This window comes from Rattus rattus, chromosome 17 (assembly GCF_011064425.1).
Source record: "Rattus rattus isolate New Zealand chromosome 17, Rrattus_CSIRO_v1, whole genome shotgun sequence".
In the NCBI taxonomy this organism is placed as follows: domain Eukaryota; kingdom Metazoa; phylum Chordata; class Mammalia; order Rodentia; family Muridae; genus Rattus; species Rattus rattus.
This window is the reverse complement of record NC_046170.1, coordinates 2647201-2670808: the sequence shown is the minus strand read 5'-3', so window position 1 is coordinate 2670808 and position 23608 is coordinate 2647201. Positions and strand designations below refer to the sequence as shown.

General features: G+C 50.2%; 1 protein-coding gene across 1 annotated transcript; it reads left to right on the top strand.

Annotated features, from left to right (window-relative positions):
- The first annotated feature begins 2937 nt into the window (after window positions 1-2937).
- Window positions 2938-18025, top strand: Slc38a7 (solute carrier family 38 member 7). The gene is made up of 12 exons (XM_032887883.1): window positions 2938-2994; window positions 3559-3663; window positions 7407-7794; window positions 9170-9368; window positions 9571-9715; window positions 10528-10626; window positions 12009-12066; window positions 12291-12405; window positions 13498-13645; window positions 14089-14288; window positions 15371-15425; window positions 16339-18025. Exons 3-12 carry the CDS (start codon window positions 7525-7527, stop codon window positions 16439-16441), a joined length of 1392 nt encoding a protein of 463 aa, XP_032743774.1. The 5' UTR covers window positions 2938-2994; window positions 3559-3663; window positions 7407-7524; the 3' UTR covers window positions 16442-18025.
- The last annotated feature ends 5583 nt before the right edge of the window (window positions 18026-23608 follow it).

Genomic DNA, 23608 nt, shown 5'->3' with positions numbered 1-23608 from the left:
AGCTTGTGGGATTAGCCAGCCAATGTCTTACTTGTCTGAAGGTCCACTCGATGAGATGAAGCCCATACCTGACACAGCTTGGGAGACCAAGAACCTGGGACCAGATAATCTAGGGACCTAGGGTAAAAACCAAATACTGCTGTTCTAAAAAAGAAAGGGGGGGGGGAATACTGACTCTCTGTACTCTCTGTACTCATAGATTGACTCTCTGTACTCGTAGGTCAGTGCCTTGCTCAGCCATCATCACAGAAGCTTCCTCCTACAGCAAACGGGAACAAATAGAGAGACCCAACACCAGATATCATGCAGAGTCGGAGACCCTGTGTGGGATGTCTCCATCAAATCCCCCCCCCTTGAGTCTTAGGGAACCCCAAGGAAGAGCTGGAAAGAGGGTAACAGGTTGGAGGACACCAAGAAAACAAGGCCCTTTAAATCAATCTGGTCAAAGCTCGTATGAATTCACAAAGACTGGTGCATGTGCAGGGCCTGCACAGGTCTTTTGCACACATACATATTATGGCTTCTGGTTTAATGTTTTTATGGGATTCCCGAGTGTGTGAACGTGTGGGTCTCTGATTCTTGTGCCTTTTCTTTTCTTTTTTCTTTTTTTTAAAGATTTATTTATTTTGTGTATATGAGAACACTGTCTTCAGACACACCAGAAGAGGGCATCAGATCCCATTACAGATGGTTGTGAGCCACCATGTGGTTGCTGGGGATTGAACTCAGGTCCTCTGGAAGAGCAGACAGTGTTTTTAACCACTGAGCCATCTCTCCAGCCCCTCTTATTCCTTTTCCAAACAGGATTCTTTCCTGTTTGTTTGTTTGTTTGTTTGTTTGTTTGTTTTGACCAATTCATATGTAGTTTTTGTTTTTATCTAATTTTGTTTTATTTTCTTATTTTTAAAAAGGACAGAGCCCTATGGTGATGGGAATGCTTGGTCTCTTTTATGTGATATGGATATGCAGCCTTACTCCTGTGATCAACATTTCTGTTTGTTTTCTTTCATGTATGAGAGAGAGAGAGAGAGAGAGAGAGAGAGAGAGAGAGAGAGAGAGAGGCACCTTGGAGCCCAGAAGAGGGTGTTAGATCCCCTGGAGCTAGAGATGCAGGTGTTGTAAGCACTGGGAACTGAACTCAGGTCCAATCTCGCTCATGTGAGGTAAAATTTTATAGAACAAATACAACCAAGCAAAGTGAGAGATTTAAAGAATATTAGCAGGGGGCTGGAGAGATGGCTCAGTGGTTAAGAGCACTGACCTCTTCCAAAGGTTCTGAGTTCAATTCCCAGCAACCACATGGTGGCTCACAATCATCTGTAGTGGGATCTGATGCCCTCTTCTGGTGTGTCTGAAGACAGCTACAGTGTACTCATATACACAAAATAAATAATTTTTTTTTTAAAGAAGAATGTTGGGCTGGAGAGAGAGTGTACACACATACATGAAATAAATAAATCTTTAAAAAAAAATGAGTATCAGCAGAGGTTCAGGGGTTAAGAGCACTGGTTGGTCTTCCACGGGGGCCAGATTCAATTCCCAGCACCAACACAGCAGTTGACAACTGTCTGTAACTCCAGTTTCAGGAGATATGATGCATCAGCCGGGCATCTGACAGACAGACAGACCGGCAGATGGACTGACAGACAGACGGATGCACAGACAAACACACAGATATACCCATATACATCAAAATAAGTAAATTTAAAAATAATGAAGATTATCAACAGATTGTGTCAACGTCAACATTCTGGCTGTATGACGCTGTCTTAAAGCTCTGTGGCTATGTGCGCTGAAGCAAACCAGCACACAGATCTCTCCATATTATTTCTTACGCTGCATTTCTTTTTTTTTTTTTTTTTTTTTTTTTTTTTTCGGAAAAAAAAAAAAAACTCTGGGCTATGTGACCGCTAGGGCAAGCAGGCTCTACAGATCTCTCCTAAATTTCAACCCCGTCTGCACATTTCTTATCTCAGCAACATCACCTCCCTTTTCATCTTGGGGGGGGGGGAAACAGTGTTGCACTGTTCCCTGAGACAGGATTTTATTGTGGAACCCAGGAACCCAGGCTAGCTTCAAACTCACAACTCTCCTGCCTCGGCCTCTCGAATGCCGGGTTTACAGGCATGCGTCACGTACCCAAATTAGCATTTTCCGTATTTTTAAAATGAGACTTAGGCCCATTGAGAGGCTCAACGAGTAAAGGCACTTGTTACCAACCCTGAAAACCTTAATGCTATCCCCAGGACCCACAGGATGAAAAGAGAGAAACAACTCGTGAGAGCTGCCCTGTTGGTTCCACATGAATGCTGTGACGACACAGACACACCAAAATACAAGGAAACATTAATTAAACCAGCTGCGACTGTAACCGAAAGGTATAGCCCTTGCCTAGAGCCCAGATTCAAGCTCTAGACCCACAGAGGAAGAAGCAGAAAAGGATTTCCTTTGTAAGTGGCATACAGCCAAGTACCGAAGTCAAAGCTCTAGGCATTCACACCTTCATTCAGTAGGTCGAGAGCCTGAACCGCCTCAAACCCTTCTGAAATCTAGCCTTAAGGTTGTAGCCAGGGATTAACGCATGCTCACACTGGCTCTGGCTCTTGTTCAATGGTCCCTCACACTCCTCAGTCAAAGAAACTCTGGAGTCACTTGCTGGGGCAATGAATGCAGGAACAAACATAATGAGGCCAAATAGCTTTGGCCCATGGCTCCCGAGTACTAAGATGCCAAACCTCTTAACGCGCTTTCCAGGAGGAAGGAACAATGTTTAGTTTGGCCAAGGGACCGATTCTAAAAATAACCGGATAAATGGGTTGGCAGAGAACCAAGCTGGCTCAGAACTGGTGCTGGGCTGAGAAGCTGGTGTGGTCCGAGAGTGACAGGCTTAAAAAAACTACAATTCCCAGAGTGTCCTGCGGCCCGTGCTAGCTGGACGTCATGTGATTCAAACTCACGTGTTTCTAGAGTCGGCTCTGGAGCGACGCCTACAAGGTTTGTGAAAGGAGGTATGGGAGGTGTAAGGTGGGGTTGTAGGGTTCCTGGGTCCTCGGAGTCCCCTCTCACTGCTGAGACTAGATTCCTGCAAGGCTCCGCCAGCGACTTTCCCTGTTGCTCTCTGGTGCACGGTCCCGCCACGCCTTAGCCTTGGGCGGCTCTCCATTCAGTCCTAGGCCAGGATCGAGTTAGCTCCGGAGTTACACACGCAACCCACCGATTTTACGCCAGGCTTGGGACTCACCCCAACCCGTCCTGGCCAGGTGCTCGCTGTCCCACCTCCTAATGCAATCCAAATCTCGTGTTTCAGTGCTGGTCCCAGGCTGGACTGGAAGCCTGTGAAGTCTGTTCCATCTCCGACCATTGTGCTTACAGCTCTGTCCCCGCCAGCTGCTCACTGTGACCTTAATGTAATCCCTTTCCTTCATGGGCCTTTTACCCATCTGACCTGGCACTCCACTCCTTATCATTGGTTAGTCAGAACTACTCAGTGTAAGTCTCCCATCCCCCACCTCGGTAGCCAGCCGCAAAAGGCCAAACTCTTCTCTCTACTAACTGCAGATTTTAGGTAAAGCCTTGAGAAGAACTTGAGACCAAAAAGGGAGGTGAGGAGACTCTGAGCCCATACCTTTGGGCAGAGGAAACAGCCCTCTTCTAGATTAGCAGGTAAGTTGGGAGCAGTGGGGCTGAATAATTGGGATAGGGGAAAAGCTCTTAGACCAGTAAGAGTGGTCCAGGGGGGTGGGGTTACTCGACCTGAGTTTTTGTGTGGTTGCAAGAGAGGCTGGGCAGATGGCCCAGGGCTGGGTAAGGGTGCCAAAGAGAAACCTGCTTCCTAGACAGACTTAGGGTCACATGACTTTGAGGTCTGTTTCTGTGGTGTGAGCAATGTGGATGGCCTTAGACCTCTCTGGAGCTATGCCTGGACTAGGGGAGTCCTCAGACTGCTTCCGTTACTCACCACTGAGATTTTGCTGAGTTGCTGACTGGGAAGGGAGATTGCCTCATAAGAGGAAGAAGTCTGTGGCTAGACTGGTGTTTCTGATTCTGGTCCCAGCAGAGGACCACAGCCCTGTGTCCCTTAGTTACTGGATGGCAGATGTCCCAGAGCACCTGCACCTTTCGATTCCTTCCTGGGTAGATGTCCCCAGCTTTGTCCCTCATCAGAAGGCACACCTGGGAAGCATCCCTGGGGGCCTCGATGACCTTTCTAGACCTCCTCCTTTGCAATGGGCTGACCTTATCAAGAGGGATGGACAGTAGCTGTGGCCTTTGTGGGGAGAAAATGGGATTTAAAAAAAAAAAGATTTATTTATTTTATGTATGTGAGTACACTGTTGCTGTCTTCAGACACACCAAAAGAGGGCATCGGGTCCCATTACAGATGGTTGTGGTTGCTGGGACTTGAACTCTGGACCTGTGGAAGAGCAGACAGTGCTTTTAACCACTGAGCCATCTCTCCAACCTGGGAAACTATTTTTTTAATTAATTAATTTATTTATTTATGAGTACACTGTTGCCATCTTCAGACACACCAGAAGAGGGCACCAGATCCCCGTTGCAGATGGTTGTGAGCCACCATGTGGTTGCTGGGGTTTGAACTCAGGACCTCCATTAGAGCAGTCAGTGCTCTTAACCACTGAGCCATCTCTCCAGGGCCTCCCCCATCCCCACCCCTTTTTTTAACTACAGAGAATGAGGATGTGAATGAATGAACTTCCCATAGTTCCTACCTGGAGAAGTCAGAGAACAACCTGACCATTCTTTCTCTCCACTGTATGGGTCCCAGGGATCGAACTCAAGTCATCAATCTTGATTGCAAGCACTTTTACCCATTCAGCCATCTTACCAGCCCCAAAGTGGAGCTTGTTAGGGATCGTCTCCCAAGCCTCATTTGTGGTAAACACGGGCTGTACCGTGTGCCCACCCTGGTAATGCTTATTAATATAACATACTCTTCGTGAGAATTTATAACATGAAAAGGCTTAGATGGGGGCTAAAGTGACTTGCTCAGGGTCATGCAGGTAGGAAGAGGACAGGTTAGGCTAGCTTTTATTCTCTGAGTCTAAGAGCACAGCCCCTCCCCTCCCAACTCAGGGGTGTGTGTGTGTGTGTGTATATGTGTATGTGTATGCGTGTGTGTGCGCGCGAGCGCATGGCACGTGTGTTAGTTGTTTTTTGAGACAGGATTATACTATATTGCCCAGGACTAACTATTTGGTTCAAGCTGACCTTGAGCTCACTACAGTCCTCCTGCCTCAGCCTCTGAAGTACTGAGATTACAAGCATGAACCTCCTTAGATCTGCTCTTGGTGTGGGCTTAGCTGTGGCTTTTTTTTTTTTTTTTTTTTTTTTTTTTGGTTACTGGGGATTGAACCCAGGGCCTTGCTTCCTAGGCAAGTGCTCTACCACTGAGCTAAATCCCCAACCCCTTAGCTGTGGCTCTTTAAGAAACATTATTTCTCTTAGAGGTTCTGCACTGCAGTGAGAACGCTAAGGGTCGTTTTTCAGAGCTGGGCTCTTGAAAACACTTCAAGACTTAAAAAAAAGTGAACCTCCTGGCTGAAATCAGGCCAAAGGGAAGCCTGAGGTTAGGTTGTATGCACCCCAAGAGTGAGAATAGTCAGGTGAGAAGCCTGCTCTCCCAGTACAGAGGCCTGGGAAGGAGGCAGAGGCAAACAGATGAATGTTCTAGGCCGTATAAGAATGTTCTAGGAATTTTGTTGTCCGGTCTCTGTTCATTCATTCATTCATTCATTCATTCATACACTGATTCAGTGTGTCTGTCAGTCAATCAGTGTGTGTATCTGTGTGGGGGTCAGAGGAAACTTGTGAGAATTGTTTCTCTCCTTCCACCATGCGGGTCCCAGGAGTCAAGCCTTGTCATCAGGCTTGGTGACAGACACCTTCGCCTGCTAAGCCATCTCAGCCAGCCTGCGTTTTGAATCCCAGCCACTGGTGATGCTGCCTGACCAAGGATGGCGTATGCAATGCCTGGGCTTCTGTACCTTTGGTTATAGCCGCCGTCCTGTCTACTGAGTTGTGGCTCATAGTAACAAACACCACATGTCTGGCCTCAGAGCCTTCTAGTCTAGCTTTGGGAAAGCAGCACAGAACCAGCACAGGGCTAGCACCAAACAAATGACGTAGGAAGTGGCACTGAGTAGTGTCAAGCCCTGTAATAGCTCCCAAAAGGACTCAGTGAGCAGCCAAGGAAATGGGGACAAGCTGGGACTTAGGACTGGGAATATTCCGAACACACAGTTAAGAATTAATTTCCTGGGGTTGGGGATTTAGCTCAGTGGTAGAGCGCTTACCTAGCAAGCGCAAGGCCCTGGGTTCGGTCCCCAGCTCTGAAAAAAAAAGAAAAAAGGAAAAAAGAAAAGAATTAATTTCCTGGCCCAGCGTGATAGTTCAGTGGTTATAATGTGTAGACTGCTGGGCTGATGACATAAGGCCGTCCCCTAGACCCATGTTGTGAAAGAAGAACTGAGTCCCAAAAGTTATCTTCTGACTCTCACACAAGTGCAGGTGCAGATGTGAAACAAATAAATGTAATTTTAAAAATTAGTCTCACAGGGGCTGGCAAGATGGCTCAGCGGTTGAGAGCACTGACTGCTCTTCCAGAGGTCCTGAGTTCAATTCCCAGCAACCACACAGTGGCTCACAACCATCTGAAATGAGGTCTGATGCCCTCTTCTGGTGTGTCTAAAGACAGCTACAGTGTACTTATGTATAATAAATAAATAAGTCTCACGCTGGGTTTGGTGGCACACTTCTTTAATCTTAGAATTCAGGCAGAGGCAGAAGGGTCACTGTGAGTTCAAGGACAGCCAGGATTGCAGCCCCAGTGCGGACAACCTGGGAAGCCTGGCGGGTCTAGGTCCAGACTGTGTTGGGGCTCATGGACCATCCTGCCTCTGCGCTTTGATTTTTCTGGGCCTTCTGATCCCAAGACTGTGGGATCAGACAATCTAAGACGTGCCTGTGTCACACCTCCCTTTGGGCCTCTCCAGGTGCTGGGATTTTAGTACTGCTCTCTTCTGCGTCTTTACTCTCTTTGCAGTGTTTGGCGTCGGTAGCCAAGTGCCCTATCGCTGAGTCATCTCCCCATCATCTCAGACTCTCTTATGTTTGGGTCTTATTAACCTCTCTGGCCTACAAGAATGAAACAAGTCAGACGCGCAGCTGACACGTTTCTCCGTCTGCCACCCACACAGTGACCTCAGGGCAGTCGTCTGCACAGAGCAGCCCTGCATCTTAGCCATGTGGTGCCTTGCTGTTCACTTGGTGAGGGCCCGGCACTGATGTCCTAGCCATGTGATCCTGGGAACGTTGTTGTTTCACATTTTTGTGCCCCAGAGTCACTGTTTCGGGATAAACATAATCTCTGCCTTTGTCTTACCTAGGTTGACCAGCATTCCCTGAGATTAGAACCCCTGAAGGGGCAGGCATCCTCCCAGCAAGCCCAGAAATGTGGTCCTGAGGCAGAGCCCACAGCTTTCGGAAGGAAAGTAGTCTTGGGCCATGGCCCAGGTCAGCATCAACAGTGACTACAGCGAGTGGGGCTCCAGCACTGATGCCGGGGAGCGGGCCCGTTTGCTACAAAGTCCCTGTGTGGATGTGCTGCCCAAGAGAGAGGGGGAAGCGTCCCCTGGAGATCCAGACAGCGGCACCACTTCGACGCTTGGAGCTGTCTTCATCGTTGTCAATGCCTGCCTGGGCGCGGGTCTGCTCAACTTCCCAGCAGCCTTCAGCACTGCTGGGGGCGTGGCAGCCGGCATCGCCCTGCAGATGGTGAGTGCGCTGGCAGCGGAGGGCTCTTTGATTTGCAGGGGAGGCTTTGAATCAGAGGTGAGCCATGGGGACATAGGCTGTCGTTCTTCCCTCCCTTATGAGTGATAGACATTACCAGTCTATTGCAGAACTTTCTGTGTACAGACATTACCAGTCTATTGCAGAACTCTCTGTGTACAGACATTACCAGTCTATTGCAGAACTTTCTGTGTACAGACATTACCAGTCTATTGCAGAACTCTCTGTGTAGCCAAGGATGAACTTTAACTTCAGATCTTCCTGCTTCCACATCCCGGGTGCTGGGATCACAGATAAGGCCACCACACTCAGTTTTATGCAATACTGAGGGTCAAACCCAGGACTTCATGCACGCTTGCATGCTAGACAAGCACTCTACCAACTGAGCCACATCCCCAGCCCCTGCGTATTTAAGTTTTTAGGTGTTCTATTGATTTTTGTGGTTATGTTTAAATAACCACTTTTAGAATTATTGAAATGTTTATTAATGAAATAAAAAGAATGTTTGTATTGGCTTCAAAATACAATGGAAAGATAATAAAATGAGGGGGGAGAAAATCTTAGAACTTAAGAGGTTGAGGCAGAAAGACTGTCATGAGTTCAAGGCCAGCATGGACCATATACTATCATCCAGCCTGGGCTACCAAGTGAGACTTTATCTCAGTAGACAGCAACAAGATAAAATAAGAAAACAAAAAAAAAGGAAAGAAAGCAAAGAAAATCATAAATTATTTTTGAAACCGAGTTTGAATCTGTTTGGGGTCCACCCTGCTTGTTTGCATTCTTTTAAAAAGATCTATTTAATGTATGAGTACGCTGTGCCCGTCATCAGTTACACAGAAGAGAGCGTCGGATCCCACTACAGATGGTTGTGAGACACCATGTTGTTGCTGGGAATTGAACTCAGGACCTCTAGAAGAGCAGTCAGTGCTCTTAACCACTGAGCCGTCTCTCCAGCCCCTTGATTGCATGTTTAAAATTTTTAATGAAATTCATTTTCTTTACTTTGTTTTTTAAAATTATTTTACATGTGAGCGTTTTGCCTGCAAGCATGTTTGTGCGCCACATGCGTGCAGTGCCAGTGAAGGCCAGAAGAGGGCATCAGATTTCCCCTGCGGAACTGGAGTTAGAGATGTCTGTTGAGCCCCTGTGTGGATGCTGGGAATTGACCCCAGGTCCTCTGGAAGAGCAGCCAGTACTCATAACCATTGAGCCATTTCTCTAGCACCTGAAACTCATTTTTAAAGAAAATTTCAACTTGGCCACATCGAGTAATCTGTTAAAATTGCCTGTGAGACCCAATTGCAAACGTGCTCACCGTGCCTTCCCCACACCCTCTCCCCTCTTCTGCCTGCAGGGCATGCTGGTTTTCATCATTAGTGGGCTGGTCATTCTGGCCTACTGCTCCCAAGCCAGCAATGAGAGGACCTACCAGGAGGTGGTGTGGGCTGTGTGTGGCAAGCTGACCGGTGTGCTGTGTGAGATAGCCATTGCAGTCTACACCTTTGGAACCTGCATCGCCTTCCTCATCATTATTGGGGACCAGCAGGACAAGAGTGAGCCGCTCCCCGACCCCCAGTGCCCACCTCTTCTTTTTCCCCTTGGCCTGAGGGTCCTGGGGTAAAGGGAGAAGAGTGGTACAAATTAGATCTGCCCTCTCTGCAAGTCCTGCTTCTTAGAGAGGGGTCTTAGGACCTGTTGATGTGAGAGGCCACACCCCGAATGACCTGGCTTGACATTCCTTCCTTCCCTACGCAGTTATAGCTGTCATGGCGAAGGAGCCCGATGGGGCCAGCGGCAGCCCCTGGTACACAGACCGCAAGTTCACCATCAGCCTCACTGCCTTCCTCTTCATCCTGCCCCTGTCCATCCCCAAGGAGATCGGCTTCCAGAAATATGCCAGGTTCGGAGGTCCCAACCCAGCCTGGGCCAGACAGAGGCTCTGATCAAAGGCAACCGGAGAGCCATTTCTGGTGGGGAACCCGTCTCCCCCATGGCATCTTGCTTAGGGAGCCAGAATAGGCAAGCCAGGGCAGACCAGAGCTGGCAGGAACCTAGACCTAGGACTTTCCTTTTCCTTTTATATTAAGGAAGAAAGTGGCCCTTTGCATCACTGAAAGGTTGTGACCTAAGTGTCTTTGTCAGAGAAGGCTTTGGTAACGGCTGGCAGTGTAACGGCAGATGCTGGCCTGGGCGTTGGTTTTCCTAGAAGCTGGGAGCTGGTGATCTTGATATTGCAAGCTTGGTGGGGTCTTCCCTGGAGCTCAGAGAGAGAGGGGAGACTGACTTCTTAGCCCGGTATCTGAAAATCCCTGAGGTTGGGCTGTTTCCCACTTGACCATCTGGCAGGGTTTCCTTGATGTCAGTACCCCACTCTGCACTCTCCCACCTTGCCCTAGAGTCTTCAGTTCTCAGAGGCCAGGCCCACGGGATGGCCAGCTGTGAGCCCTTGCCACATCTGGCTGCTTAGACTGAGCTTGTAGCTGTGCTTTGGAGCCCAGTTCCTGGATGTGCTCTTTTGAGTCAGTGCTTGTGCCCGTGGCTGATGTGCTGACAAGCTCCCTCCTTCCCATGGCAGATCCCCCCGAAGCTTATTTCTCCTGAGTTTTTTGGGTGGTTTGGTGGCTAGAGCGAGGGTAGACACTTCTGAGGATGGAGTTGGGCAAAGCAGGGCTGGCGCTGGGGACTAGGAACTCAGTGTCTACTTCTTGGCAGCTCCCTGAGCGTCGTGGGCACCTGGTATGTCACCGCCATTGTAATCATCAAGTACATCTGGCCAGATAAGGAGATGCGCCCGGGGGACATCTTGACCAGGTAGGTGAGGGTCCCTGGGAAGTACATGGGGTAGAAGCTGCTAATGGTCTGGCATCTAAATATCCCAAGGCTCATTAGTTCATTCATACTAACTCACTAGGAAGGTGATGAGAGGGCCCCTTCTGGTTTGGGGTAGGGGATTGTTTGTTTGTTTTTACATGGGTGGAAGAATGACCGTCTGGGGCAGAGGGAATCTTTACCACCACCGTCCAGCAGATGCTACAGTGTTATGCACAGTCCCACCTTGAGGAGGCTACCAGGGAAAATTTGCATGTTTTCTCAGTTACTCTTCCCAGATTTATCAGACTGGGTACCCTGTAGCCCGAGCTAGGCTTAAACTCACTGTGTAGCCTGTCCTAGAGCTCCTGATCCCCCTCCTGCCTCCACCTCCCAAGTGTAGATACATACCACCATGCCTAGCTTTCCGGTCCATTGATCCGTCCACCCACCCACCCATCCATCCACCCATCCACCCACCCACCCCTCCACCCATCCATCCATCCATCCATCCAACCAATCCATCCATCCATCCACCCACCCATCCATCCATCCATCCACCCACCCATCCCCATCCATCCATCCACCCACCCACCCACCCATCCATCCACCCACCCATCCATCCACCCATCCATCCACCCACCCACTCACCTACTCATCCACCCACCCACCCACTCACCCATCCATCCATCCATCCATCCATCCATCCTTCCACCCATTCATCTACCCATCCATCCATCCATCCATCCACCCACCCATCCATCCAACCATCCATCCATCCATCCATCCATCCATCCATCCATCCATCCACCCATCCACCCATCCACCCACCCACCCATCCATCCATCCATCCATCCACCACCCATCCATCCATCCATCCATCAATCCACCCACCCATCAACCACCCACACACCCATCCCTCCATGCATCCCTGCATCCATCATCCCTCCCACCCACATCCATCCATGCCTCCATGCATCCATGCATCCATCCATCCCATCCATCCATCCATCCACCCACCCACCCATCCATCCACCCTCCCCCCCTCACCCATCCCCCCTCCATCCACCCATCCATCCATCCATCATCCATCCATCCATCATCCATCCATCCATCCATCAATCATCCATCCACCCATCCATCCACCTATCTTAAAGGAACAACTGAGAAGCAAAGTTCAGGGGCCAGGAAGTCTGGACTCTGGTCCTAGGATGGCCTCTCAGAGCCTGTCTCCTGAGTTTTAAGACAGACGTATCCTCTGCCCGTGTATGTTTAGAGTGCAGAGTGCTAGTTGTTGGAGGTTGGTGGATGAATGAAGAGTGAGGGCGGTGGGGACGGTTGGTGGCTCTGTGGGATTCACGGGTTCACGTTATGTTTCCCCACAGACCAGCTTCCTGGATGGCTGTGTTCAATGCCATGCCCACCATCTGCTTTGGATTTCAGGTGCCAGCACCAGGGTCCCTTCTGTCCCATTAGCTCAGACACACGCACACACCCCCAGCACTGGGAATGGACCCAGATTATAGATATGATGGTTGGATTCCCGGGGAGATGGATGAACCAAGGCTTGCCCCTTATCCCTGGGACCTTTGCCCCCAAGGTGCCTCCCTTTGAGACCTGGGGATGAGGCCACTTCCCCACCATGACCATACCCTTCACCTGGACAGTGCCACGTGAGCAGCGTACCAGTCTTCAACAGCATGCGGCAGCCCCAAGTAAAGACCTGGGGCGGAGTGGTGACGGCTGCCATGGTCATAGCTCTGGCTGTCTACATGGGCACAGGTGAGTGCTCCCCTCCAGAGGCCAGGCTTGGGATGCTCCCTCGAGTCTCCGAGGTTTCCGGTCCAGCTTTCCTAGGGAAACTCTGCACTCTTAACTCAGCAAACACTTCTGTAGGCATTGACTTGAATTGAGCTGCCCAGGATGATCAGAGGTGTTCCCGTTGTGGGGTTGCTACAGGGACACGTGGAACTGGCCCCAGCCCTGGTGGGACGACAGTCTTGGAGAAACAGTTATGCATAAATAATAATGAAAAAGGAATTCCAGGCAGGAGTAGATGCCATCATGACACTGAAACCAGGAAGTAGGGAACAGGACTGGATGGGGGCACAGGCATTCCCAGAAGACTCCTCTCTGAGTATGTGGTACCTGGAGAGGCCCACGACAGACTATAAAGAGCTGGGTGGGGGGGAGCATTCCAGAGAGAAACTGTAAGTGCAGGCCTTCTGGGCAGACATGGGAGGGAGGTCTGTGTGGCTGGGATGTAAGAAGCCGGTGCCTCTGAGGCTGGGCAGCCAAGGGGAGGAGGGTGGGTGCTGCCCGGAGCCTGGGAGGATGCATTTCTCAGGTGGGAAATGGCTAGGCAAAGAAATCTCTGGCTGCTGCCTGGGTTTAGACAAGAGGTCAGAGGTGAACTGAGAGTTACCACCCTCCTGTGATAAGGGACGAGGACAGGAGCAGCCCGGGCTAGTGCAGTTTCAGCCTCTGAAGCAACGGCAAGAAGCACAAGAGGCAAAGTCCCTTCTGCCATGGAACTATCGTGTTCTGACTGGGACAATTTAGAGAGAGGTGGATGGGGACTACAATAGGGAGGTCAGCAAGTGTCCGGGGTGGGGTCGACTGTGCGTGGGTAAGTCTACACGCTCTGAGGAGGGGACATCTGAACTGAGACCTGACCGACGTGCAGAAAAATGTGGGGGCTGGTGGGCCCACCGTCCAAGGACGTCTGAGAAGGCAGGCTTCCTTTCTGAGGCCCCGGCCTCACTCCCCAAGCTGCTGCAGCATTCTCTCTGAATGATGTTGCTCCTAGCAGGATTAGACAGTCCACCCCTTACCCTCCCACAGTTGCCCTCACCCCACCCCGGTTTGTCACAGGCATCTGCGGCTTCCTGACTTTTGGAGCTGCCGTGGATCCTGACGTGCTCCGGTCCTACCCCTCCGAGGACGTGGCTGTAGCCGTTGCCCGAGCCTTCATCATCCTGAGCGTCCTCACCTCCTATCCCATCCTGCACTTCTGTGGGCGGTGAGCCCCTTCCCCACCCTGTCCAGAGCCCCCCGGGAGCTAGCACGATGCATGGTCTTATGTAGAGCCTATTTTGCGACAAGGAAAACTGAAGCCCACAGAAAAGAATGTGTCCAGGATGCCCTCTCCCATACTCATTGCCAGACCTGTTGGTTCCAGCACATTCTGTAAGCCCTTGTAAGGATCTCCAGGCCAGATCCTTTTCTGAGCTTTTATATGAACCCAGACGGCCTTTTGAATACTCCTTTTTTATAAGGGAAATAATGACATCCGTATTCACATGATGAGGCCAAGCCTTTCATAAACTTACCTGCAGCCCGTAGCAACCAAGGGCACTGCTGGTCACAGATGAGGACCCAGGCTCGGGGACCCCACACTGCCCACTCAGCATCTCGTCCCCATGCACTGCCCAAAGCACCCTGAGCCCCTCCTCATGTGAGCAGGGCTGTGGTGGAAGGCCTGTGGCTGCGCTACAAGGGGACGCCCGTGGAGGAGGACGTGGGCCGAGAGCGCCGGCGCCGGGTCCTGCAGACGCTGGTGTGGTTCCTACTCACCCTGCTACTAGCACTCTTTATCCCCGACATTGGCAAGGTCATCTCGGTCATCGGAGGCCTGGCAGCCTGCTTCATCTTCATCTTCCCAGGTACACACCCAGCCGCCCCCATCGCCACCACACAGCAGGAGCTACCTCACCTCAGCCAGGGGCTCAACCGGCTGGCAGGATAAGCAGTTGACAGGATAAGCAGTAGTCTCTGTTGCTCTCTGACAAGGCTCAGCTCCGTGCTGCCATCCCAGCTCTGGCTCCTAGAGAGAAGGTGTGATCTCTGTTTTACTGAGGCGATGAGAGGCCAGGGCAGTGGTCCTCACCCCAGGAGTTGAACAACCCTTTCACAGGGTTAAATATCCTGCATATCAAAGAAGTCACATTGTGACTTACAACAGTAGCAAAGTTACAGTTATGAAGGGACAACGAGAATGATTCTATAATCGGCCGAGAATGATTCTATAATCGGCCGAGAATGATTCTATAATCGGCCGTCATCACAATACAAGGAACTGCTTTAAAGGGTCACAGCATTAGGAAGGTTGAGAAGCACTAAGCCGAGAGTTCAAACCAGCAGCTAAGAAGCTCGACAGCCCATTTGAAGCCCTATAGGCCCAGATCCAGGGTCTCTATTTGAACCCTTCATTCAAATGTGTGCACTCTTGACTCAAGTTCTGACTAGCTTATTCCAGTCCAGAGGGAAGGAAGCCTGGCCGTGGCACCTTAAGGCTGGAGTCATGAGACCTAAGCTGACACAGGGTCAACTGCAGACTCCCGGAAACCTACCTTGTGTGTGTGCCTATGAGTTCTGCCGGATCCAGTTTGTTTCTGTCCAGGAGCTTCCTCAAAGCCCATCCCACTGGACATGGAGCAAGGGAGCCATACCTGCTCTAGAGTAGGCCAGATGGTGTGAGGCACTACTGGGTCCCTACTCAGTGTCCCTTTAGCTCTGAGTCCTGAATATAGCCTCAGGGGTACTTCTTAGCTACTGTGCTGGCCCATCAAGGGAGAGCAGAGGGCAGGCGGCCAGCGGGGCGAGGATTGAGGCAGAGGACAAGGATTTCAGACTCACTAGAAACGGGCCTTTCTCCATCACCAATGCTGCCTCTTGGCTGGGAAGGCTGGGCCGAGGGAGGGAATCCCTGAGTCCCCCAAACTCAGGATTACGTCTTTCCTTCTAGGGCTGTGCCTCATCCAAGCCAAACTCTCAGAAATGGAAGAGGTCAAACCGGCCAGGTAAAGCAGGGCGGGCCCAGCGCCTTTCAGGGGGGCTAAGAGGGGCCTTCAAATAGAGAGCCGAACACTTGAACTTTCGGGGATTCTGGGGGACACATGCTGCTGTTGCCTCCGCACTCAGAAGCTAAGGGGAGGTTGTTAGGGGTTCAGAGTCCCTGGTGCTGTGAAACAGCTTAAAAGTTGAAGTTTTCAACTCGTGCTTTGAGGGCACAGCCGGTCCCAGAGGCAGGAGTGGGAGGAGTGTGGACATGTGTCCTAGGTTAGGGACCAGCGGCAGTGGCTCTCGGCCTTCCTTCTCCATCATTTCTTCTCAGTCAGTCCGGGACCTCAGCCCCTGAAGTAGTTCAGGCCCTGTTAGGGTGGGGCTCCCCTCCTCTGTTAAACCCCTCTGGAAACACTCTTATAGGCACATCCTAGGCAACTCCAAATTCAGTCAAACTGACAATGGCAGTAAGCCATTACATTACATAGTGAGAACCAGGCTAGCCAGAGAGCTACATAGTAAGACACACACACACACACACACACACACACACACGATCCCCTAGAAGGGCACTATGTAGCCTTAACCACCAAGCCATCTCTCCAGCCCCTGCTCTCTGTTTCTCTTTGAGGGAAACACCTCATTCCCCGCCTGCTTCCCCCCCACCCCCGAGCATCTTCCTCTGGGAGACTTGCATTTACTGCCGTGGTCCCTTTCAGCATTAGCCCCTCTAGGAACCCCTCTAGGCCTCGGTCTCCTTAATGGTGAAGTAGGGTCACATCCCTTTGTGTGGGAAAGTCCTAGGGAAGCCTGAAGTGCCTTGCCCGCAGACGTGAGGTGACTGACTGTATTGGCTGTTACATATGAGTCTGAAGAAATGTGGAAAAAAAAAAAAAAGACTGAAACATTCTCTTGTCCTCTGCCCTACAGCTGGTGGGCACTGGTCAGTTATGGAGTCCTTCTGGTCACCCTGGGAGCCTTCATCTTTGGCCAGACCACAGCCAATGCCGTCTTTGTGGACCTCTTGGCCTGAACACTGCTTCCCCAAACATGTGACCAGATGCAGCTCTCAGAGCTGTGGAGCTGCCCAAGTCCCGAGTCCTGTTCCGGCTAGTGAGATGACATGGGGACACCTTCCCCATGGACAGTCATAAGACAATCAGCCGCAAATCTGTGGACAGATCCTGCCCAGCTGCCTTGTTTCCTGATGGCGGTCCCGTAGCACAGGAGTGTCCCCCTTCATCCAGCTCTCAACTTCAAGCCTTTGGGACTTGGGAATGGAGAGAGTCAGTGGGTCTCAGAAGAGAGAGCCTATTCTGACTTCCCTCTGGAAAAAAAAAGAACAGAAAGCATATATGCACAGGGCTGGCCTCCTCCACAGAGTATGTCAGGACTGTGCTCATTATCTCGGGGCTTAGTGCCTGCCCATGTCTCTCAGAAGCCACTGGCAGCGTCTCCTGGGACCTGGCAACCTCCAAAGGAGATGCCGACATCATAGAAATGTCCCCTGAGTCTCTGGTAGCCTCCCAAGTCTTTAGGGTCCCCACCCTAACTTTGTCCAGTCCTAACGGTCCATGTTGTACTGGTATGCTTCTACTGTGTTCCCAGACATCACCAAGTCTAATGTTTACAAACGGTGCCAGCCTGGCTCTGAGGCTGGGGGCTGCCATGCCGTGGTGCTGTGAGCACTCCTCCGTTAGCTTTTGGCATGGGCAGACGGTCTGTTGTCTTTCAGATTCCAGATAGGCCCGTCTTTTCAGAAGTTCAGGGTAGGACCTTTTAGACCATCCTTCCAGGCTGGGCTTGCCAAGGTCCAGGCAAGGTTCCAGCTCCTCCACGCCTTGTCCTCTCTCTCTTCCCGCTAAACCCAGCCCCAGGACCCAGTTAGACTGGGGACCCTGAATGTCCTCCTTAACTCTCCATTTCCCCCAATCCCACACTCCCATCCCTCTCCCCCAGCCCTACCTCTTCATGCATGGGTCTTGTTATTTGACGGGAGAGGGTGTGGCACCAGACCCTGTCACACCGGCTTGCCTGGCTCCACACATCTGTCAAGTCTGGCCTCTGTGCCTGGGAGTCCCGCTGAGTCACACCCACCTCAGGTGAGGCCAGCTTAGATACTTCTCTATTTTGACTGCCTTAGCCTCGAACCTACCCCTGCTCACTTTTGTAACTCCCAGGTACAGAATTGGTCTTTCTAAATCTATTCTGTATAAAACACTTATCCTAGGAGCAAAAGGGACCCTTCCCAGAAGACCACCCCCTCCCCACCCCCAACTCAGGTCAGGTCAGTCCTGTGGCAGGAGGCAGGAGGCTCAGTAGTGTCCAGACCTGCTGAATTATTCCTTTCCCATCCATCCCTAGTATCCATTCTTTCTGGTCCCACTATACTGTTTTCCCCCAGCCTCCAAAGCTGCCCTTCACGGTGGCCAATCATAACGTGAAGCACGGAGACAGGCTAGCTGGGACAGTTGGCTAGAACCCAGCTTCTGCTTGACCTCAGGACCCCCTTCCTCCCTCTCCTTTGCCCTCTGTTTCCATTTTCTTGCTGGTTCTTTTCTACTCAAGCACACTTGGAGAAGTAAGGATGGTTAATAAAGGGGCTTACACTGCTAAACTGTCTCCTTTATCTTGTGTTTGGGACAGAGTCTAGGCCGTAAATGTGTAGATGACACTTGACTGTCCACAACCAGGAATGGCACCAGCGGACTCTTGCCAAAGCTAGGTCTTCAGGAGGCTCTGGACAACCCTTTTCAGGTCCCTCCACTGAATCTTTACACACTGACTGGAGAGAGTCTCTTCCGGGTGTTGCTTCTGTCCTAACTCAAGCTCTCCCTCTGTCCCCTGCACCTTTCCATCCTTAGCCACCCCCTCTGATGCTGATCCATGGCCATCAAAGTCCTCAGCATCCACTGGGTCTATAAGAGGCAGGCCAGACCCTGCTTAGGGGACACAGAGTCAGCCACTGCATTCAACATGCCAAGAAAAGGACAGGCAGACACTAGCTTTGTCCCACAGTAGCTGGGCAGACAGGCCGACAGTCATATAAGTCTAGTTATAAGTCCCAAGAAGGGAAAATGGAATCATTGTGTCACTGGAACAAAAGGGCCAAGATCATCAACTTAGAGAGAGAAAGACAGTTTATCTTGGCTCACAGTTTTGGAGGACTTGGTTCGTGACCACTTGACCTTGCTGCTTTGGAAGAGGGATGATAAAATAGGTCATGGCAGGCACATGAGGCTAAGAGGAAAATAAAGACAAGGAAGATGGTGGCACACTTGTAAGCCTAGCACCCAGGTGCTGAGGACAGGGAAGTCTCCAATCTTAGTACATAGAGTAACTGCTGAGAAACAGAAAAGGTCCAGAGTTCTGATAAGCCTTTCAAGGTGATCCTGTGACCAAATTTGTCTCCACTTAAAGGAGGCAACCCAGGATGGAGCAGAAATTTTTAACCAAAGGGTCTTTAAGGGTAGGGATACATTTTGACTTCAATTACAGCAGAAGCTGTAGGATTCTGCCTAAGGAGTCCAGGAGGGCTTCCTGAAGAAGGTGGTCTGGCCCCTGGCCCTTGATAGAAATTAGCTAAATAGAGTGGTGGGGAGAACTTTCCAAGCAACGGGCACTGTATGCATGGAGGTTCTAAAGTAGGAGAACTACAGCGTAAAGAACTAAGAAATGGGCTGGGAGAGCTGGCTCAGAGGTTAAGAGCACTGGCTGTTTTTCCAGAGGTCGAGTTCAATTCCCAACAACCACATGGTGGCTCACGACCTGGTACCCTCTCCGGCCTGTAGGCACACAGGCAGACAGAATTCTATGCATAATAAGTGTATAAATAAATAAAAACTAAAAAAGGCTCGATGTAGGTGAGCCTTGCCTGGGTGTGGGAGAGCAGCCACGGTGAAGCTAGAACACTGTGGATGTGTCTGTGGCTCTCCTTTAGGATTGGTCTAGAAGCCATTCTTCACGCGTCTCCCTTCGCTGCTCCAAAAACACTCAAATGAGGGAGGAAACTCAGTCTCCAAGAGGAAGCACTTGAAATGGGCTGGCGAGGCAGAACTGCGTTGGACCGTCACTCCCTCTTACCTGGGGAGCCATGTTCTAAAGAATGAGTTTTCTCCCCGTTAACAGAGGGCAGAAAGGTAACTCTCATGCCTGCTTGCCCAACTCAAACACCCATGCCTCATAGGAGAATCGCTCCCGTCTTAATCAGTGTCTTCCCGCGAGACCGTAAGCTCCATGGCATCAGGGCAGTGTCTTCTCACGGATCGGGCATCAGCCTGGTGTCTGACCCCACGGGAGCCCAGCCTCCTTCGCGTTCTCACATTTTGCTAAAGCTTTGTTGCATCAACTACATTTGTGTGCACAGCTCTGAAGGAGCCAGGGCTCGGCAAGAGAAGTTAAATAGTTAGCTGGGGTTACACAGGGCACGTCAGTGGAGCCAGACAGCATTCTTATCACGTATAAGTCAACAAGGAACCAGGGTGCACGCTCAGCCAGCTCCATGACCTCTGACCCCACAGAGCAAGCCGGGAACTCACAGACCCCATCAGGCTCGGCACATCCGACCTCAGAACCTTCTTATCTTCTCCCAGCCAATCCACATCAAGGGGTCGGGTTCCTGCTGGACTAGGGGCCTGGGCAAGGTCTTCACCTCCCCAGCCTTGTTTATCTAAAAGGAACAGAGTCACTGACCTCATTTGCATAACTCTCTGGACAAAGGTGAGTCACCAGGACAATACTTGAGGGCTGGAGGTGTCCTGCATCCAAACAGAGCCCTTGTGAGAGGGAGGGACGGGAGACAGTGGGGGGGGTGGGGGGCTGGGACTGACGAGAAACAGAATAGGAGTGGGGGTGGGGGATGGGACGGGGACGACCACGGGATGGGACAGATAAAAGGAAATGAGAAAAAGTAGGTCACGTTTCTGTTTTGTCTCATGAAGATACACGCTGGGTATCCATCCCCACGGCATGTTGGACTTAAGACTGTCCCTTGCACTCAAATATGCAAACAAATCTTAAGTAAAAAGCCACCTGGGCTCCAGGCTATTTCCGATTCAGCTTGTCTGAAGGGAGGCGGGGCTTGAGGCAATGCTTCTGCTCTTAATTACACTGAGCAGCAGAAGACCTGGTGGGGTTCAACAGTTTCTTGGGCCTCGGACAGACCAGACATGGGTCGATTCCCAAAGATGCCTCTTTCCCAGGCATCTCAGGGACTCACGGAATTGATTCACTTCTCTGAGCCTCCTTTTGCTGAGCTATGGCGGGGTTTGGGGACATTTAGGTAAAGACATTTGAAAAAATGAGACACTAATTAATGTAGAATGCCTGGCAGACACTGTGTTCCTTCCGCATGGAAGTGGGAAACTGCAGTTTTTCTTTAGGAAGATAGAGGTCGCCCTTGCGTAATTTCTGCTTATGGACTTGGCATTCTCAGGAAGACTGCAGGTCTAAGTCAGTAGTCTGTGGTGATTTGTATGTTGTGTGGTACATCTGAGTGATGCCCTTATACTAGGGCAGGGCCACCTCAAAGCCACAGATCCAGTCTGATGTGGAAATCAGACTAATCATACAATCCCAGAGACTAATTGTGGAGGTGGTAACGCAGTTTCTCAATTTCAGAAGGACACAGGTACTCACTGACTTTGTATGTCTCAAGCGCCTCTGGGATCCTGTGATCGGGTGGGAACCGGACTCCAGTTGCGAACGGGCTTTTGTGGCTCGGTTTTGAACTTCTGAGACAGTCTTATGCTGCAGCCCAGGCTGACCCTGACATGGAGGTCCTGTTGGGCCAGTCTCAATCCTAGAGTGTTGGGATTGCAGGGGGACCACACCATACCTGACTTAGAGTACAATTTGTGTCACTTTCCTCACTGCCTTGTCCCGCTCTCTCCACGCTCCCACTAAGTCAGGTTCTCAAGAACCCCTATCTCAGGCCCTTCCTCTACTGAGTCCACCCAGCCCTAAATTCCTTCGTTTTTATTTTTCCTTTTCAAAAAATGTATTCTTCTTTTGGGTATTACATTCCAACTTCAGTTCCCCTCTCTCCCCTCCCCCTAGTCTCCTCTTCCCCCTTTTCCCCAAAATTCACCCCCACCTTCAAAATTCCTTTTTGTTCCACACACGATCCAAGAAATCATGTGGCTTTTGAGGTTTGCAGAGGGTGGGAAGAGGTAAGGAGCCCAAATCAGGATGGGAATGTGGAATTCTACCCCTGGACTTCTCTCTCCCTCCTTCGTTGTTTTGGAAAGGCCAGGTTTATAAACCCAAACAAGACTGGGAAGACAAACGACTCTAACCTTCGGAAATCATAAGCTCTCAAATTAAATACTTTTTTAAAAATAAGTTGTCCTGGCCATGGTGACTCCGTACAGAAGTAGAAAAGTAAGACACACTTTGAAAGAAGTGTCATGGTGACATAGGTGACTCATTGTGACACTGGCAGGCAGGATGACATTGTTGACAAAGGCAAACAAGACATCTTCAGCTCGAAGATGAATTTATTTCTGGGTCAACGGAAGATTTTGGCTTTGATCAGATGGCTCAGAAGCAGCAGTCCTCAACCACAGGAAAACATATTTCCGACGGTCCTGGGGACTGAGCCACCGCTCAGTAGCAAACAACAGCTATGAAGTAGCAATGAAGATAAGTTTATGGTTGGGAGATTCCTAAGACCATCGGAAATATGTGTTTTCTGATGGTCTTGACCCTCAGGTTGAGAACTGCAGGCTCAGTGGGTAAATTTACCATACAAACCTGGTGATCTGAGTCTAATCCCTGGAACCTGTGCAAAGGCAGGGGAGGAAAATAACTCCACAAGGTTATCCTTGCATGCACACGTTACCCTCCCTCCCTCCTCCCTCCTCCCCTCCCCCCCACACCACCCACACACACACACACACACACACACACACACACACACAGATTTAAAAAGTCAAATTGTTGGGGCTGGAGAGATGGCTCAGTGGTTAAGAGCACTGACTGCTCTTCCAAAGGTCCTGAGTTCAAATCCCAGCAACCACATGGTGGCTCACAACCATCTGTAATGGGATCAGATGCCTTCTTCTGGTGTGTCTGAAGACAGCGACAGTGTACTCCATAAAATAAATAAATAAATCTTAAAAACAAAAGTCAAATTGTGAGGCTGGAGACCAAGTCTCCTATGTGAGTGTTAGAAGCCTTTTCTAATGTCACAGAGACTTGGTCAGGAATTTCTTTCCCATCTTCTCATTTGTTCTTAGAGAGGTGCTTCTTAAATTATTTTTTTTTGTATTTTTAGTTTTATTTGATAACGTTCCGGTTTAATTCACAATCCTTTCTGACATATATCCATATAAATTTGAGGCCCCTTTTCTGAAAATACACTAAAATCACTCATGCTTGCCTGTAACTTTGGAATGCTGACGAGAGAACACTTGCAAACGCACACCGCTATTTAAGCACACTTTTGTTTTTTTAAAGAAGTGGCTCAAAGAAGAACAAAGGTCGAGAAACTAGACAAACCTGAGTAAGGTTAAAGGTGTTTACCAATCTGCTGCTCCTGCCTGTTAGTGTTTATTTGTCTTTCACACAGGTGTCACCATATAGTCCAGGATGGCCTGCTGGAGTTCCAGGCCCATTGTCACATCCGGCTTCTCCTCTCAAATACCCGAATCCCCTCAGTGTGTCTGGGTTTGAACTCTTGCAGTGTTAAAGGGAAGGCTGCCGTGGACGGAGGTATTGTGACAATAAGAGACTAGAATAGAGAGGTAAGTGTTAAAGGGAAGGCTGCCTGGACGGAGGTATTGTCACAATAAGAGTCTAGAATAGAGAGGTATAAGGCAAGCAGACAGCACACTGGGTGCTGGCCATGCACACACTCCAGTTAGACTGGGCTCCTCAGGCTTGCTGGGCTCAGAGGCTGACCTGGACCCTGTAGGTCATTATTGGGTTTTCTTTTGTTCCATAGTTGTGTGTTCCACTCTTTCGTTATTACAGCAAGGTCAGAGATTCAGTTTGTCTAAAAATGCTTAGCCACACCTCAAACTGTCTGACTCAAATGTTTCTATCCTTCTGAATATATGCCTGGTTTCCACCTACAGCTATTTTTAAAGATATCCAGTATTAAACTGAAAAGAGAGGTGGGGTCTGGGACTGAGGACAGCCATCACCTTTGGGGACAGCACTGATGAGTGAGTCACTCAGTGGTGCTGGTTAGGACCAG